This window comes from Podarcis pityusensis, assembly GCF_964106645.2.
Source record: "Podarcis pityusensis genome assembly, chromosome: 7".
Classification (NCBI taxonomy): domain Eukaryota; kingdom Metazoa; phylum Chordata; class Lepidosauria; order Squamata; family Lacertidae; genus Podarcis; species Podarcis pityusensis.
The window spans coordinates 80,369,615-80,386,424 of NC_138031.1; the positions used below are offsets into that span (position 1 = coordinate 80,369,615).

At 43.7% G+C, this 16,810-nt stretch overlaps 1 protein-coding gene across 1 annotated transcript in view; it reads left to right on the plus strand.

Moving 5' to 3' along the window:
• Positions 1 to 16,810, plus strand: part of GABBR2 (gamma-aminobutyric acid type B receptor subunit 2) — a 305,881-nt gene that overhangs the window by 156,189 nt on the left and 132,882 nt on the right. The window contains exon 8 of the mRNA XM_081014706.1: positions 10,985 to 11,045. Within this exon, the coding sequence (XP_080870832.1) occupies positions 10,985 to 11,045 (61 nt within the window). The remainder of the gene's footprint in view (positions 1 to 10,984; positions 11,046 to 16,810) is intronic.

A 16,810-nucleotide genomic window follows, 5' to 3' on the forward strand; every position in this document is an offset into this window, starting at 1 on the left:
ACCTGATCCAGTTTCTCTACACTTCAAGCTCTTCTTGCCTTTATTTTTGAGAAAAGCGTGCTCATGGAGTAATGTATTTTTGTTTGCAGCTGGTGATGTTTGTGTGGGTATTAGGAATATAGGAAGCTGGTTTTTTTATCAAGTCAGCCTCTTTGGTCCACCTGTATTGTTTACAATGACTGGCTGTCCAGGTTTTTGGACATAGTCTTGTCCCATCTCTACCTGGATGTGCTGGGAACTGAATCAAAGCTGCATTCTCTGTCACTGAGCTACAGACTCCCCCTAAAAGATTCTACAGGCTGCCAAGTTTACTGAGAGTTAGGCAGGTGGCCAATTAATAACAATAATAGAATGGTAGTGTTGGAATACTACAATGCTACCTGCAATAAATGGGACGCGGGTGGCGCTGTGGGTAAAACCTCAGCGCCTAGGACTTGCCGATCGCATGGTCGGCGGTTCAAATCCCCGCAGCGGGGTGCACTCCCGTCGTTTGGTCCCAGCGCCTGCCAACCTAGCAGTTCGAAAGCACCCCCGGGTGCAAGTAGATAAATAGGGACCGCTTACCAGCGGGAAGGTAAACGGCATTCCGTGTGCTGTGCTGGCTCGCCAGATGCAGCTTGTCACGCTGGCCACGTGATCCGGAAGTGTCTTCGGACGGCGCCGGCTCACGGCCTATAGAGTGAGATGAGCGCACAACCCTAGAGTCTGTCAAGACTGGCCCATACGGGCAGGGGTACCTTTACCTTTACCTTTTACCTGCAATAAAGGAATATCTTCTTTCTTTGGCGATCACTTGTAGCCGAGTAAGATTGTCTTCCATAAACACGGTTTTAACAACGAGTCCATAAGTGATTGTGGAGGCTGATACTGGATCCACACATCCTTTCATAGTGGGGACATTGGTTTCTGGGCGGGAGTTGTATCACAGTGTAGATTTGCCAAGTGTGCCTTCCTCTTAGCACGTTTCTCCCTTGCGTCCTGAGTTTGAGTGTCTTCAAAGCCCATGACACCTTTGGTAAAGGCTGTTCTCCAACTGGAGCGCTCGCAGGCCAGTGTTTCCCAGTTGTCGGTGTTTATACTACATTTTTTTAGATTTGCCTTGAGACAGTCTTTAAACCTCTTTTATTGACCACTAGCATTACGCTTTCCATTTTAAAGTTCGGAATAGAGTAGTTCCTTTGGAAGACGATCCCACTTGCTGGATCATTACGTTGTCGTGGTGAGTGGGCTTGCATGTTCCTATGACCCTTGTGTGCGAAAGGAATATGCAAGGAATATTCAACTGCCCCATACAGGGATCGAACCTGCAACTTTGGGGTTATCAGCACCACACTCTAACCAACTGGTGCTGCGATGCATTCTAGCCCCTAGGAACAAAGCAGTATATACAAGTGGGGTGACAGAGGCACAACTTGGACAAGGATAGGCAGTAGGTGTGCAATATTGGCAGTTATAAATGCAATGTCTTCTTCTTATTTTTTTGGAATAATTAATCCCTTATCCCTGCGGCACACCCCCACCCCCACCCCGCAAGGTGGTAGATGAATTAGCCAGATATGAAAGCAGGAGCCCAGGCAGAGTGGTAGCTTTGAAGTTCTTGTTGGAACTTTGCCTGCAGTATAGTAAATTGTGGTGACAGGGGAGGAGGAAACTGGAAGCATGACTCTCACCTTGCCAGATTTTGCCAAAGTGGTCAGTCTGAGGGTAATACCTCACAGGGAGGAAAGCACATAATTGGAAGACTACACTTGGTGCACAACTGATTATTTCTAGCACTAGGAAAGATCTGTGGTGCTTAGGTATAGTTTACTTAAATGTTTCTCTTAACTAAAATTGTCTCTGGGGTCATTTCCACATTTGGGTCTGGTCCAGTTTTGCACACTGTCCCCATGGTGTCTGCATCGAAGTGCTATTTTCCTAATTAATCCACAGAACATTCAGTAAGTGGGAAAATCCCACAGAAATAGGGGGGGAAAGGGTGTCATTTTGATGAGGGACAGTGTTATATGGATGCTGCAAAAACACACACACACACACACAAACGTTTCATGCATGAGTCGCACCCGAGCTCTCAATAAACTGCCAGGTTGAAGCCCACTCCCCTTGGTTATTTAGCAAGTTATGATGCAGAATGCACACTTTCCGACTTTTTTATTTTTTCCTATACACAACGAGAAGCCTCCTTTAAGGGTGGGAAATGACTTATACAAAATCCGAGAGACTGTACACTTTTGTGGCGTGTGCTTTAATGAAATGGAAAGGCATGTCACAGGCGTACAACCCTCCCCCCCCCCCCACCAATTGAGGCATGCCACAGCCTTGAGGCCTTGTCGCAGCTGTTAATCCAGCTTGTGATATGCATTTCACTTCTGCAAAGAGACATGCCAGGAAATACTGCAGCTCTAATTGCACAGTGTTAGAGTGCATGGAACATATTATATTTATTGGGTTATAGTTCTTCCTTGATATTAATAGTCAAAAACAGGGCTGACAAATGGAGGCAAGCGCTGAGATAATAAAACCTCTTACTAGTATTGACGCCATCCTGCTGACTGCCACAGTGCTTTTCCAGGAACACGTAACAGCTCAATTCAGCTAGCCCCAGAATTCATCACTTGTTGAGGAATAATAATAAAATAATAATAATAATAATAATAATAATAATAATAATAATAGGATACTGTAGAAAACATGATTGTGCTTATTGTCTTTTATTCAAGCTAGAGCCTTGTCTCTCATGTGTAGGGTTGTTGTTGTTTAGTCGTTTAGTTGTGTCCGACTCTTTGTGACCCCATGGACCAGAGCACGCCAGGCACTCCTGTCTCCCACTGCCTCCTGCAGTTTCGTCAAACTCATGTTGGTAGCTTCGAGAACACTGTCCAACCATCTCATTTTTATAGCAGGGCCATTGTGTTTTCCCTGGTCTGAGTCTACCCACCAACATTTCCATATCACCCCATGTTTTCTTACCCTTCATCCATTTCCCACTCAGTTACCGTTTCATAGCCTATTTGCACTCCCTGCCTTACTCATGAGGTTTTCTTTTTAAAATGGTCATAGATTCATGGACTGCCTAAAACAAGTCTTTTGTTGTCTTCATTTCCTCATCTGTGTTGGGTGATAATATAGTGACCTAGCTCTCAGGAGCTTTAGAAGGAGAAACAAGGTTTTGTGTTTTGTTTTTTGTTTTTTTGTTTGTTTTTTAAAAAAAGGAGATGGCCAACTTGGTTTGGGAATGGATTTTTTCTTTTACAGATTTTTTACCGTTTAGATTTTTCTCTTTTCTTGCTGTGAGGAAGCAGGATAGGGAATTGAGGTACAGGAATGGAATAACAAATGGTATGATGAGGTCCTGTTAGACTTGCATCAGGAAGGACTGGAGTCCAGTATGAATTTTGCTCATGGTTTGGCCTTGGGCAAATCTCTTGCCTTGGTTCCCCATGGGTAGATGAAGATAATAGTTGCCTTGGTAGATCAGGCTATGACAGTATTTTGTTTTTGACGGTGGCTACTCAAATGCCTCCTACAAGGAAGGCACAATGGTGGAGGTTGAAATATTACAAACAGGCAGATCTTTCATTTATCTGCTATGGCTAATGGCCATGGATAAACATACCCTCCATAAATTTGTCTAATAATTTTTCAGCAGCTGCCTACATTTTTAAAAAAATCTACAATCACATTGTGTAGTCATGAATTACGTGTAAATTATGAGCTGCATGAAGTAATAGCTCTTTTTGTCAGACCTAAAGTTCTCAGTCCACCTTCATTGGGTAGTTTGGGTAGTATAAGTCAGGGAGAAGATTTTCATTCACAATATTCATGCCCCTTTTTTCCTCTGGAAGCTGGAAAACTTCACTAGGGAAAATGCTCCCACTCCGTGATTATTTTAGTTGACCTTTTCCATATTTATTGCAGCCATTTTGAGATTGGAATAATCTAGTGATGGAGTGTTTTAAGGCTAAAACTGTTGAAGATTTGGAGGCAAATTGTTAAACATCATTTCATGTCATCTTTTCATTGTTGTATCTCATTTTCTTACTTGTTTATTTTAGTAAGCAGTATTTAGTATTTGTACAGAACAGCAGCCTATAAAAGTTTAAAGAGAAAGCACACAAGCACACACACAGAGGTCAACTCAGGAGGTTTCTGCTGACAGGGACAACCTTCCTGTTTTTTTGATGCATTTTATGTGATGTATATATTATTCAGAGGCCTCTAATATGTGGTCAATATCAGTCTCTGATTGGTGATTGGTATCGTTACTCCTGTCTGTAAAATCAGCCCAGTAATGATTGATTGATTGATTGATTGATTGATTTCAACTTATTCACTGCCCTATACCTGGAGGTCTCAGGGCGGTTCACAACAAGACGGCAACATATAAAATCAAACCCAAAGCAGTAACCCAGTAACTCCCCTCCCAAGCCACATTCTAAAAGGGTTTTGGATGTCAATAAGATCAACCAAGAGGTAAAGTTAAAGGGACCCCTGACCATTAGGTCCAGTCGTGGCTGACTCTGGGGTTGCGGCGCTCATCTTGCTTTATTGGCCGAGGAAGCCGGTCTACAGCTTCCGGGTCATGTGGCCAGCATGACTAAGCTGCTTCTGGTGAACCAGAGCAGCTCACGGAAACACCATTTACCTTCCCACTGGAGCGGTACCTATTTATCTACTTGCACTTTGATGTGCTTTCGAACTGTTAAGTTGGCAGGAGCAGGGACTGAGCAACGGGAGCTCACCAAAGGCCTGGTTACAAAGGAACGCTTTTGTCTGGCGCCTAAAGGTATATAATGAAGGTGCCAGGCGAACCTCCCTGGGGAGAGCATTCCATAGATGGGAAGCCACTGCAGAGAAGGCCCGTTCTTGTGTTGTCACCCTCCGGACCTCTCAAGGAGGAGGCACATGAAGAAGGGCCTCAGATGATGAACACAGAGTCTTAGTCAGTTTATATGGGAAGAGGCGGTCCTTGAGATATTGCGGTCCATTGTAATAAGGCTTGCATTCTTAGGGCCAAACACACAGTTCCCACACTGTTGTTTATTGTGAATACAGGGGGGCAGTTTGCAGAGGAGAATTGGTGGGTGCAGGAATGGGTCAGCAGCCCATTCAGGCTCACTGGTTACCCTCTGTATTAGAGACATGGAGGCAAGGGAATTCCACCCTTGCTTCATAATGTATAGTTCCACCCTTTGGGAGCTCATACAGAGATGAATACTTAGACAAATGACTGCATTCTCCTTTGTGGGTGCACGGTTTTATAAAGAGAGGAGAGTTTTCCAGGTTGCAACTTGACAAACTCATTCATTTGCTTAAAAAGAAGATACAGTGGTACCTCGGGTTACATACGCTTCAGGTTACAGACTCCGCTAACCCAGAAATAGCACCTCGGGTGAAGAACTTTGCTTCAGGATGAGAACAGAAATTGCGTGGCGGCGGCATGGCAGCAGCGGGAGGCCTCATTAGCTAAAGTGGTGCTTCAGGTTAAGAACAGTTTCAGGTTAAGAATGAATCTCTGGAACGAATTAAGTACGTAACCAGAGGTACCACTGTAATGGGTGGGTGTGGGCATTGTACAACTATATCAGTTCATCTGTGTTGGAGGAAATCACAGATAGGGAAATGCCACTAACTCTCTCGAAACCTATATATAAAAAAACTTCATAGATTTAAAATTGACGGAGAGAAATAATGTTTCATTCAGCGCGCAAGTCACCACATTTTTCGTTATTTCGCAAAAGATAGTAGCATAAATGGATTCAGAAGAGGATCGTATTAAATTAACGAAGCACAGGTCCATCAATACTGATCAGCTGAGATGCATTAACTGTTAACATGAGGATGCATCTCTGTTCTTAAGGTGTCTCCACTCACCAGTTCTCTATTTTCTGGAAACTGAGAGCAACCTACGGGAGGCGCATTGACTTGTAATTGTTTAATGGCTTCTTGAGTGTTGCCAGCCTGATTCCCAGGCTCATGCTGAGAAGCAGCCCTGAGAAAGTGGCTCATCATGGAATTAAGCGTAAGATTGCAGCTTTTCATGCCCCTGCATGATGACCCATATCTGCGCAATTGCAAAACTACAAAGACACAGGAGCTTTGACTTACCGTATTTTTTGCTCTATAAGACTCACTTTTTCCCTCCTAAAAAGCAAGGGGAAATGTGTGTGCGTCTTATGGAGCGAATGCAGGCTGCACAGCTGTCCCAGAAGCCAGAACAGCAAGAGGGATTGCTGCTTTCACTGCGTAGCAATCCCTCTTGCTGTTCTGGCTTCTGAGATTCAGAATATTTTTTTTCTTGTTTTCCTCCTCCAAAAACTAGGTGCGTCTTGTGGTCTGGTGCGTCTTATAGAGCGAAAAATACGTACTTCGCGGTTACCCTGTGTAAGGTCCTTTTCTGAGCAATACTATGAGAGTAAAAAAGAAGAGCAAGTTGGTTTGTTTGTTTTTAATCCATCCATAGATCTCTTATGCGGACCATTGCCCTGGTCCTACCAGCCGCCACCAGTGTGGTAGAGTGAAAGTGGGAAATATTTGGCATTGTTCACTTAATTAAATACGTTTTGATTAGTCATCACTATTAAGAGCACACAGAGTTCCTATTAGTGTTCTTTAGACATAGGCGACATTTTTTTCCGTGGTTCATTTGGAATATGACGATGAAATGTGATCTAATTTGAACAGTAATTGTTTGCGTTAGATGTTGTACCAGTACGAATTATCTTTTGTGAATAAGAGTACAAAGTGGGGCGGAATCTCTTTGAGCATCTTACGACCTTGGTTCTCTCTAGAACTGAATGTTGTCAGATTTGTGCTGCATATTAAAAAGCATTATAAATGCTTGTTGTACACCCAGTGCCAGGGATGGAAATTTATCTCTTCCCCCTCTCTCCTTATTTGCACATTGAGATAAGTAGACAAGAGGAAACATCTCATTAGCTACATCAATTCTGCTGCATTATAGAATGACCGCTCCCCGCTTAAAACGGGGGGTGCCCTTTGCGTGGACGCGCGCAGCCCTGGATCTGGAGCGGCCCCATCAGCATAGGCTTGGCTTTGCCTTCCCTCAGGTGGGATACCTGGAGGTTCCCGCCTACCTCAGTCAGTTGTCCAATCCCACCTGGGGGAAGCGTTGCCAAGGAGACCAGGCCAGGTAGGGGGAGAGATTACCTGCCCACACAATGGAGGGAGGATCTTACCTGGGAATCCTCACTTGGCTCCAGAGCTTCTCCCACCCTACCCACCCTCAGTTAACTTTTCTTCATAGGTTTTGCAGGTTAACTTTTCTTCACAGGTATGCGGGCGCTGCTACGTTAAGGTCGCTGTTAAAGGGCCGGAAAGGAATTTCCCTGCATTGGCAGGTTTCGCCTTTCCCGTAGCAAAACGTCACAACTTTGGCGGTATCAGGCCTTGGGCGGAATCCTTTAGTCCATCTTCCTCTTTGCGGCGGCGATACCAGGGTTCCCCGTTAAAGGGGTTTCTGAAGGGAGGCTTTGACCGTACGCCGAAAGGTCGTCATTGCTCTCCCCTGCGGCGGCGGCGTAACGGGGGCGGCTATCTCTGCTTGAACATATGTTCTCCAGAGCCGGCCCATCCCCCCCCACACACACTGGATAACCCTGAAGCTCCCTAGGTCCCCGGCTGGGGACTGGGGAGGGAGAACGCCCAATGCCTGAGCCAAGGTCTACCCACATTTGAAATTTAATAAAGTTGTGGCCAATTTAATCCCATAGCACGTTGTCTTGAGTCGTTATTCCACATGACGGGGGGGGACCGCTCGGGATCTGGGGACTCCGCTGTCCACGCAAATGCTTTCCACCAGGGCTTTTTTCCAGCCAGAACTCACCAGAACTCAGTTCTGGCACCTCTCAGGTGGGTGCCATTGCCATTCTAAGAGAACAAGGGAGGCGTTAATTTTGAGTTCCGGCCCCTCTTTTTTCTAGAAAAACAGCACTGCTTTGCACACAGCTAAAGAACTGCGGCCTATCTTGACTGGCACAGAGGAAAAAAGGAAGTAAAAATGGGAAGATAAATGAAGTGATACCCATATTAAAATTCCATCACTTTGAGAGGCACAGTATACATTGCACAGAATAAAGGTGCTTCTAGTTCCAGTCCTGGTTGCTCCTGCTATTAAGGTGGGATGCATTTTATAAACAAACAAATAAATACATTTACTGGTGTTTGTGGATGTGGGCTTTTGCTCTGGCATACGGTACTGTCGTTGTCACACTGCAGAAAGCAAAAGTTATTTCTATATTATTAACAGACATGAGAACGTAGTATATCTAAAGCTACTTCAGGAAATAATAATGAGAAATTTCTAGGATGTTGTCTTTCAGAAGTTGTTGTGATTGCTTTTACGTTTGCTGAGAACCTTATGTAAGACTCACACATTACCCTCCCCACTACACCCCAGACTGGTGTAGCACAGTGGCTGAAAAACAGAGCTACAAATCAGGAAATCCCTGAATCTTGCATATGCCGTGATTTTACTATGTAGCCTTAAGCAAGCCACTCTTTCAGACTAGCCTCTGCCCCTCCCCACCTGATGAACCAGTGTGGTGCAGTGATTAGAGCATGAGTAGTCAAACTAAGGCCTGGGGGCCGGATCCGGCCCAATCGCCTTCTAAATCCAGCCCACGGACAGTCCAGGAATCAGCGTGTTTTTGCATGAGTAGAATGTGTCCTTTTATTTAAAATGCATCTCTGGGTTATTTTGGGGGCATAGGAATTTGTTCATTCCCTCCCCCCCACAAAAAAATATATAGTCTGGCTCCCCACAAGGTCTGAGGGACAGTGGACCGGCCCCCTGATGGAAAAGTTTGCTGACCCCTGGGTTAGAGTGTTGGACTAAGACCTGGGAGAACAGAGTTCAGATCCCACTTGATTTACCTTGGAACCTGTGTCTGCACTAAATCAAGTGACAAGGCTCTTTGTTTATTTGTTTATTTATTTATGTTGCGGGTGGCGCTGTGGCCTAGGGCTTGCCGATCAGAAGGTCGGCGGTTTAGTAGGATTCTAAATGCAATGTTTAGACATACTAACGTTTGCAATGCAAAAAGAAAATGGCTGAGTTTACAGAGGAAAAGAAATGCAAAAAGTCACATAGTTCTCCAGGACTAATGGTCTGCTCCTGGTGGAGGAAGAGTTTTGAACACAGTGCTGATGTGTGTGAGCTCTTGTTGCTCTGCCCCAGCTCCTGCCAACCTAGCAGTTCTAAAGCACACCAAAGTGCAAGTAGATAAATAGGTATCGCTCCAGCGGGAAGGTAAGCGGCGTTTCCGTGTGCTGCTCTGGTTTTGCCAGAAGCGGCTTAGTCATGCTGCCCACATGACCTGGAAAAACTGTCTGCAGACAAAACGCCGGCTCCCTCGGCCAGTAAAGCGAGATGAGCACCACAACCCCAGAGTCGTTCATGACTGGACTTAACTGGATTTAACCTTTTTTAGGTTACTTTATGATCTCAGTTTAGCAGCCAGTGGCTCTTTTGTTAGGAAAAGTTAACAGCTATGGTCCCACGAGAGGCTTAAGCCCTTAAGTACAACCAAACCCTAAGCACTGTCACTATACTCTGCTGCCACTCTGGTTAGCTTTGAATCTGGAGCAGAATGCTGCTTCACTCAGGGCTGGTTCAAACATTCATGTCTGTCCTTTGATGTCTGCAGCACTGGGTAATGGTTCCCTTGCACAGAAGAGCTATAGTAGAGCTAACACTTCCGACAGAACTTCAATGTCTTCCTCACATTCAGTGCTTCCCAATGGAGACAGTTCACACATCCAGCTGCCATCCATCAAGTGTTGAACCACCAAAGGATGAGAAACCCAGTGAGATAATACATGTATGGACTAGTTTCTCCCAAAATTCACATTAAGGAGGTGGCTTTCAGTAGCAATGACCCCACACTAGAATACTTTGCATTATGAATAATGGAAGATACAACTTTTGTAATTACTCAATAGCTATGACTTGGATCTCAGGTGTTTTCTCTGTGGTTGTAAAAGGGTGGTTCTTGGCAATGCCCCCCTGCCAATATATACCCACACCAGCAGCTGTTGGCAGGGTGGCGTTCTCTGAATGTCCCAGCTCCTGCATTACAGGGAGGGGTGAGGCAGTGGCGAGGTCAGTGTGGTGCAAACACACTGGCAGGAGTGCATGGTTAGCTCCATTGGTGCTTTTGCACTATGCTGACTTTGCTGCTGTATCACACACACACCTACCACCCTGTAAGCAGCAGTAACAAAGGTGGCAGTCAGTCAGGTGAGCACCGCTGCCCTCCCCTGCTGACTGCTCCTGCCTCACACCATTCCCAAGTTTTGTGTTTTCAGTTCTGCTTCCTGTATGTGGAGTTTGTTGACTTCTTCCTTATTTAACACAGGCACAAGCTTAATTGGCTGGAGCATGCACCAAAAAAAATCTCCACAGTTATTCACACCCAAGTACATTTCCTGTGCTTATGTGTTGTATATTGGATGGGTCTGCCTATATTGAGGCTTTCAGCTTAACTATGTGCAATCTACACCTTTCTTTTCTGTGTTTCCTTGCCTGCAATGGAATTGATAAAATAATTGACTCCCTGTGTCTATATGTGACCTTTAAGTTAATTGCTTGTCAGCCCTCCAAGAATGCAACATTTATTTATATAGATAGTGCCTGCGATTTGGGTGGGGGGTGGGCGGTTGATCTATCTATCTTTGCAGTGATAGACTTGGCTTTGGGCAGCTATTCAGCATAAAAAGACCAATGGTCTTCGCCAGCAGTTGCCCCTATATCATCATTATTGCATAACTGCTCCAGCACAGCCTTGCACAAGTGTCAGGTTACTTTATAAAATGGGTTCTGTAAGTGTAATTCTCTTTAGTTCATCAAGGTCTCTGATTTCCAAGTGGGTTTTTAATAAGAAAAGTCCAGATTAGATAGTTGATCTCATTGTCATTTAGAGTGAACTGTAGCTTTATAAGGTTGTCTATTTACTTTATTTAGGGTCAAGTTATGTTCAGAAATGGAGAGAGGATGGGGACAATCAAATTTACACAGTTCCAAGGTAGGTGACAGATATTTATTTATCCATTTGCATTTATATTATTACGGTTTGTAAAGCATGCGAATATGAGATGCATTTGTCCTAATAGCCACTTTGCACTGTATAGTAGGTTGAAAGGAAATTAACTGAATATGTGGTAATAAAACGTGGCAGAATGCCCAGAAATAATGGGTTCTCCTTTTTGTCAGTGGGGCGGGGGAATGCATTGTGTGAAACTCTCTCTACTTTGAGGCTGGCCTTCTTTGCTTACAAAAATACATGGCATCCTACATGTGATCTGGCATACAGATTGGATAAGTGTGCTGAAAATGTATTTTATAGAAATAACATGTGCTAACCTCTTGTCCCGCCTGAAAAGTGAGACATATTTAGAACTTAGAAAATGAGAACAGCTGTTCTAATAAGACAATTTCTACTGGCTTACTTTCCTTAAAGAAATTAAAAAAAATAAAATTTTAAATATATTTTGAAACCTAATCATTGATGAGGAATTACAACAGTGCAGTGACTTGGGTTAGTTCCAGGCGTACAGCTTAACTCCTCCCTTGTAGAGAGGGTTTTCATGCTCCAAACATGATCAGCCAGCTTCCTCATGTCTTCCCTATTAAGCTATATATTCCTTGAAAAAATTCATAACATTTGGATTACTGGGGGGGAAAACACTTTTTGTTACATTCTCACAACATGTTTAAAAGATTGTACTGAAGGGTTTTTTATGATCAGATCATTAGGGCTGTCAGTTGATTACATAACCTTTAGTTGCCTGAGAACACAATCCTATGCATGGTTCCTTAAAACTAATTCAAACTAATTTGCACTCTCTCTCTCTCTCTCATACACACTTCCCTCTGAAAGAAAATATCAAAGGCCAAACAAAACAAAACTTAGACCCATTGCAATTGGGCTTCAATTGGGATGTGGAACTATGTGCTTGTCCTCACTTCTGCCTAGAAGCATGGGTCTGAGGGGTTTTCCCCTTTCCTGCTCCTTTCCCGCTGTTTAGCGACAGATAGGAAAAAATTGCAATCTGGAGAAAACCTGAATTGCTGTCTCCTCTGATTAAGCACCAAAGAATGGTTTTCCCCAGGGGGAAGCAGCAGGCAAGACGAAGAGTGGATAACCCCTAAGAGTGTTTTGGATGATGCAGGGAGTGTGGCTCTACTAGTTCTCTTGGAATTCTCAGTGGTTTTCAGTACCATCTACCATGGTTTCCTTCTTGATTTCCTGGCTGGGTTGGGCCTTGTGGAAATTGTAGGGGATCTGGTCTTGTATGTTGGACTGTGTCCAGAAAGTGGTTCTGAGTTCTGCTGTTTGACACCAGAGGCTTGGCTTGTGGTAACATGGGTTAACATGCAAGAGGGTTCTGTTCTGTCCCCAGTGCTGTTTAACATCCACACAATATATACTGGGAGATGGCATTCAGAGTTTTGGAGTTAAGAGCTGCCAGTATGCTGATGACGTTTGGCTCTATTGCCCCTTGTGCAAAGATAAAAGTTGATACCCTTGAATGTTGTTGGGTGGACTGGATGAGAGTGAATAAGATGAGAATAAATCCAGGCATGGCAGGTTTGGTGTTGTCTTGAGAACTGAGATTCAGCATGTTCTGGAAGTGGCTGCATTGCCCCGGAAATAAATGAAATAGCTTAGGTGTGTTTCTTGATCCAGGTTGTGGCAGTGGCAAGGTGTGTTTCTGCAGTTACATTTGGTGCACCAGCTGTGACCTTTCCCAAGTCAGTCTTCTCCATGTTACCCACAACACACTCCACACAGGCCTACCCTTGAGGAGCAACCACAAGCTTCAGTTGGTGCAAAATGCAACAGCTGGGCTGCTAACCAGTGCATGATATCAGGGTAATGCATCGCTGATACTGAAAGATCCCTATTTTCCCCTCTCCGCTCAGTTCAAAGATCTCATATGAGGAACAGGTCTAAGAGGAGGATCAGTCAGGAAGCAAAACATCTAGTATACATATAATCTTCAGTCGGAAGCAATTGTTTTCAAATCTATTGACTGCCCCTCTTTCATGGAAATCTGCAGTTGTGCTCATGGCATCCCCGTGAATTTCTGCTGCACTTGCTGTTCCCTGGATCATGGCCAAAGGCTATGATTTAATTGAGTCCCACATCACAGTCTGCACTTCTCAGCTATCAGAAAATGGAAATACTTGCACTCACAGATCCACCATGTCTTTTAGAGGTGACAATGGTATATAATTGCATGCACGCTTCATTGTTAAGTTTGTGCTTGGTTAGAGGTTACTGTATTTTACTTAGGCCTTTCTGACATCAGTAGACTTTGCAAATTCCTTTTTTTTAATGATGGCAATTTGAAAATCCTTCTTTGCTGGAATGTCAATGGCTTGGCTGGGGTGGAGGGAATTTCATACGGCAAGTGCCTGGTAGGAACAATTTTAAGTACTGTACTTGCTTCCTACCATTGTATCTCTGCTACCTATTATCTGTTTCTAGTGGGACTTTGTCACAAAGATGTGGTTGTTGCAGTTCCATTGCAATTTCACGTGTAACAAAATGTATAGTTCAGCTTTTGCTTTCTGAATGAAATCTTTTGAAAAAGCTTGCATTGTTTGAAATCTTTGGAGCTCACTTAGCTTCTTTGCTAGTATATCCACCATGTTAAAATCTGCACCAAGACGTTCATTCCTCCCTCTTTTTACATCGCTAACAATTTCTTCCTTGAAGCTTTTTTTTTAAAGCCAGTTTTCCTTCTGGGCCTACAGCCAAGTTGATAGGGATGTATGAAAATATTGTGAATGGGCTTTGATTAGTGCTAGTTAAAACCCAAAAGATTTGGAAGAGTTTTATGTAGATTCTGCCTGGAGGAAATTGAGTACTATTTCTGTGCATGGAAAATAATTAGGTAGAAAGGATGGGTGACTGTTTCACACGTACATGAATATGCACTTGTTTTCTTTACAAGTGACTGGCAGCTCAGTATGTGAAGCCACTCCATTTAAAAACAGTGTCATTGAGGTGACATGAAAGTTCGTTTTGCAGTGCTAAATCAGTGATAGCAAATGCCCCAAGACACCGCTCGTCATTGTGAACTATCCCTTAATTGCTCCATCTTTTTCACTAGCTCTAGGTATATGTAGTTTGCAGATCAGGAAAAAAAGCGTGAGTTGTTATTCAGATGATTTGGATAAACTTGATTTTATTCCAGCTACAGTGGATGCTCGGGTTGCGAACGTGATCTGTGCGGGATGCACGTTTGCAACCCGCAGCGCCGCGTCTGCACATGTGCGGGTTGCGATTTAGTGCTTCTGCGCATGTGCAAAACACGATTTAGCGCTTCTGCACATGCACGACCCCCGAAACCCAGAAGTAACCCGTTCCGGTACTTCCGAGTTTCTGCAGGTCCGTAACCCGAAAAAACACAACCTGAAGCGTCTGTAACCCAAGGTATGACTGTAATTGAAAAATTTGTACAGACATGATATAGCTTGCTCTTGTTAGTTATTTTCTCCTTTTTACATCTCTCATTGCTTCCCTACAATAAATGCCTCCAAGGCACTCACTGGCTCAAATACTATGCTGGGTTTTGTTTCTTTCTTTAGCAAGTTGGAAAGCAGGAGAAAAATCTGTTCGTTTCCCTGAGTTCTTCCATCTTTACATATTGATCACAATCCAGCACAAAGTTAGAAATGCATAAGCTCTTTGAAATAAATTGAATTAAGTGTTCATTTGTGCTAGATTGTGGCTAATGTACTAAAGCTCACTCCAGTTTATGCCTTCACAATGTAAGTACAACATACTGCCTTTACTACATTATAATAAATATATAGGACAAAAACCAAAAGACATGTACTGCCCACTGATTTGAATAGGGCTTTTCGCATGCTTAACTTTCTCTGCACTTTCCTTCAGACTTCATGTCATGTGAAAACTCTTTCTGTATTGTGCTACCTGCTGAAGGCATGGCTGCCATTGAACCCTCTGAGTTGCAAAGCATTCTGGAAGTTGTTATTTATTAAGATTATATACCTCCCTTCATCCAAGGATCACAGGGGGGTTTACAGTATAAAAACACAAATATACATAACATAATAACAAACAAAACACACACACACACACACATAGCCACACAGCTTAAGGCCACAAATTGTTTAATTAGCCAAAGGCCTGGGAGAAAAGGGATGCTTTTGTCTGGCTGGGGAGAGCATTCCACAAATGGGGAGCCACCGCAGAAAATGCCTGTTTGTATGTTGCCACCCTCTGGGCTTCTCATGGAGGGGGCAAACAAAGAAGGGCCTCAGATGATGACGTCTGGGTCTGTTCATATGGGGAGAGGTGGTCCTTGAGGTATTGCAGTCTATATTGAGTTATATAGAATACACTCACAGTAGACCCTGTGGCAAACTGGGCCTCCTAGGTTTATTTTTTGAGATGTGGGAAATCACAGAGGAGCCCGAGGCGGCGGTGGCAGCAAGCAGAGCCAAGCACAACAACAGTCGAGCCCAATGCTCATGTGAGCAGCGTGCGCTGGGCGGGCCTCTCAACCGGGTGGTCCTCATCAATCCCAGGCGCATAGCAGGGCAGAGCCCGCCGGCTGTCTCAGTGCCTCGCTTGCCCGCAGCAGAAGAGCTGTGGTTCTCAGACGGGCTCTGCCGGACTCCAAATCTCAGCCCCGGACTCTCGGCCTGGCGCCCCAAGAGCCCGGCACCCTGGTGCCCCGCAGCCCTAGCACCTATGGGTAAGACGGCCCAGCCTACAGTGATGCCTTTTTGTTGAGGAAAGTAAATAGTGGCTCACTGTAGAGGAGGTTTTTCCATCATTACTTGTCTTGCACTGCAGAAGCAGTAAGCGGCAAGCCAAAAGTACAATAAGTAGCTCAAAAAACAAAGTAATTAAAAGAGAGAGAAAGAGGGATACTAAAACAAAATTTAAATACTGCCCTGAAATGTATGGGTGGTGGTTAAAAAAAAGTTAATAATTATAATAATTAATAATAATAACATATTTTTTAAAAAATAAACACTATTTTTTTCAGTTTCATTGTGGATGTACTATGGCTGCATTAGCATTTTGCTTAAATTTATTTTAAGCTTTATTAGAATAATTATTAAGGAGAAGATAGTCTGTCTATAGGTATAGAAATATTAAACATAATCAGTGTTTCGATACAGTAATTAAATAAAAAAAATAGTATAAGCAGCTGGGATAGCTGAGTTGTTAGAGCACATGACTCTTAATCTCTGGGTCACGGGTTTGAGCCCCACATTGGGCAAAATATTCCTGCACTGCAAAGGGTTGGACTAGATGACCATTGTGGTCCCTTCCAATTCCACAATTCTATTATTCGTTAGCCTTCTATAAATAAATGAATGTTATATAAATGTTTAATGCACTGTTGCTGCATTAACATTTATAATGAGTCCAATCAACTTGTTTTGATAAAAATGGTAAAAGGAAAAGGAAAAAGGAAAAGCAAATTCTATTTACTGGCTGTTTTGCGCAAATAATAGTCCTTAGAGTAGCACTGGATAAGCATATTCATGAAAATCGGGGTGGGTATCTCTACCTCTACAGAATGCGCCACTCTGAGAAGCTGCCGCTGAAACTTTGCTAAATGCACCTCCCTGATCATACATTGCAATTTGCTCATGTGAGTAGGGGAGCAATCCTGTGGCACACTCTGCTGGGATGAGCGGATTGATTAGGATCCAGCAACAGATTCCTGGCTAAACCAGGCTATGCTGGCTTAACTCCCTCATCCTCAACTCAACCAAAGATACAACAGTCCATCT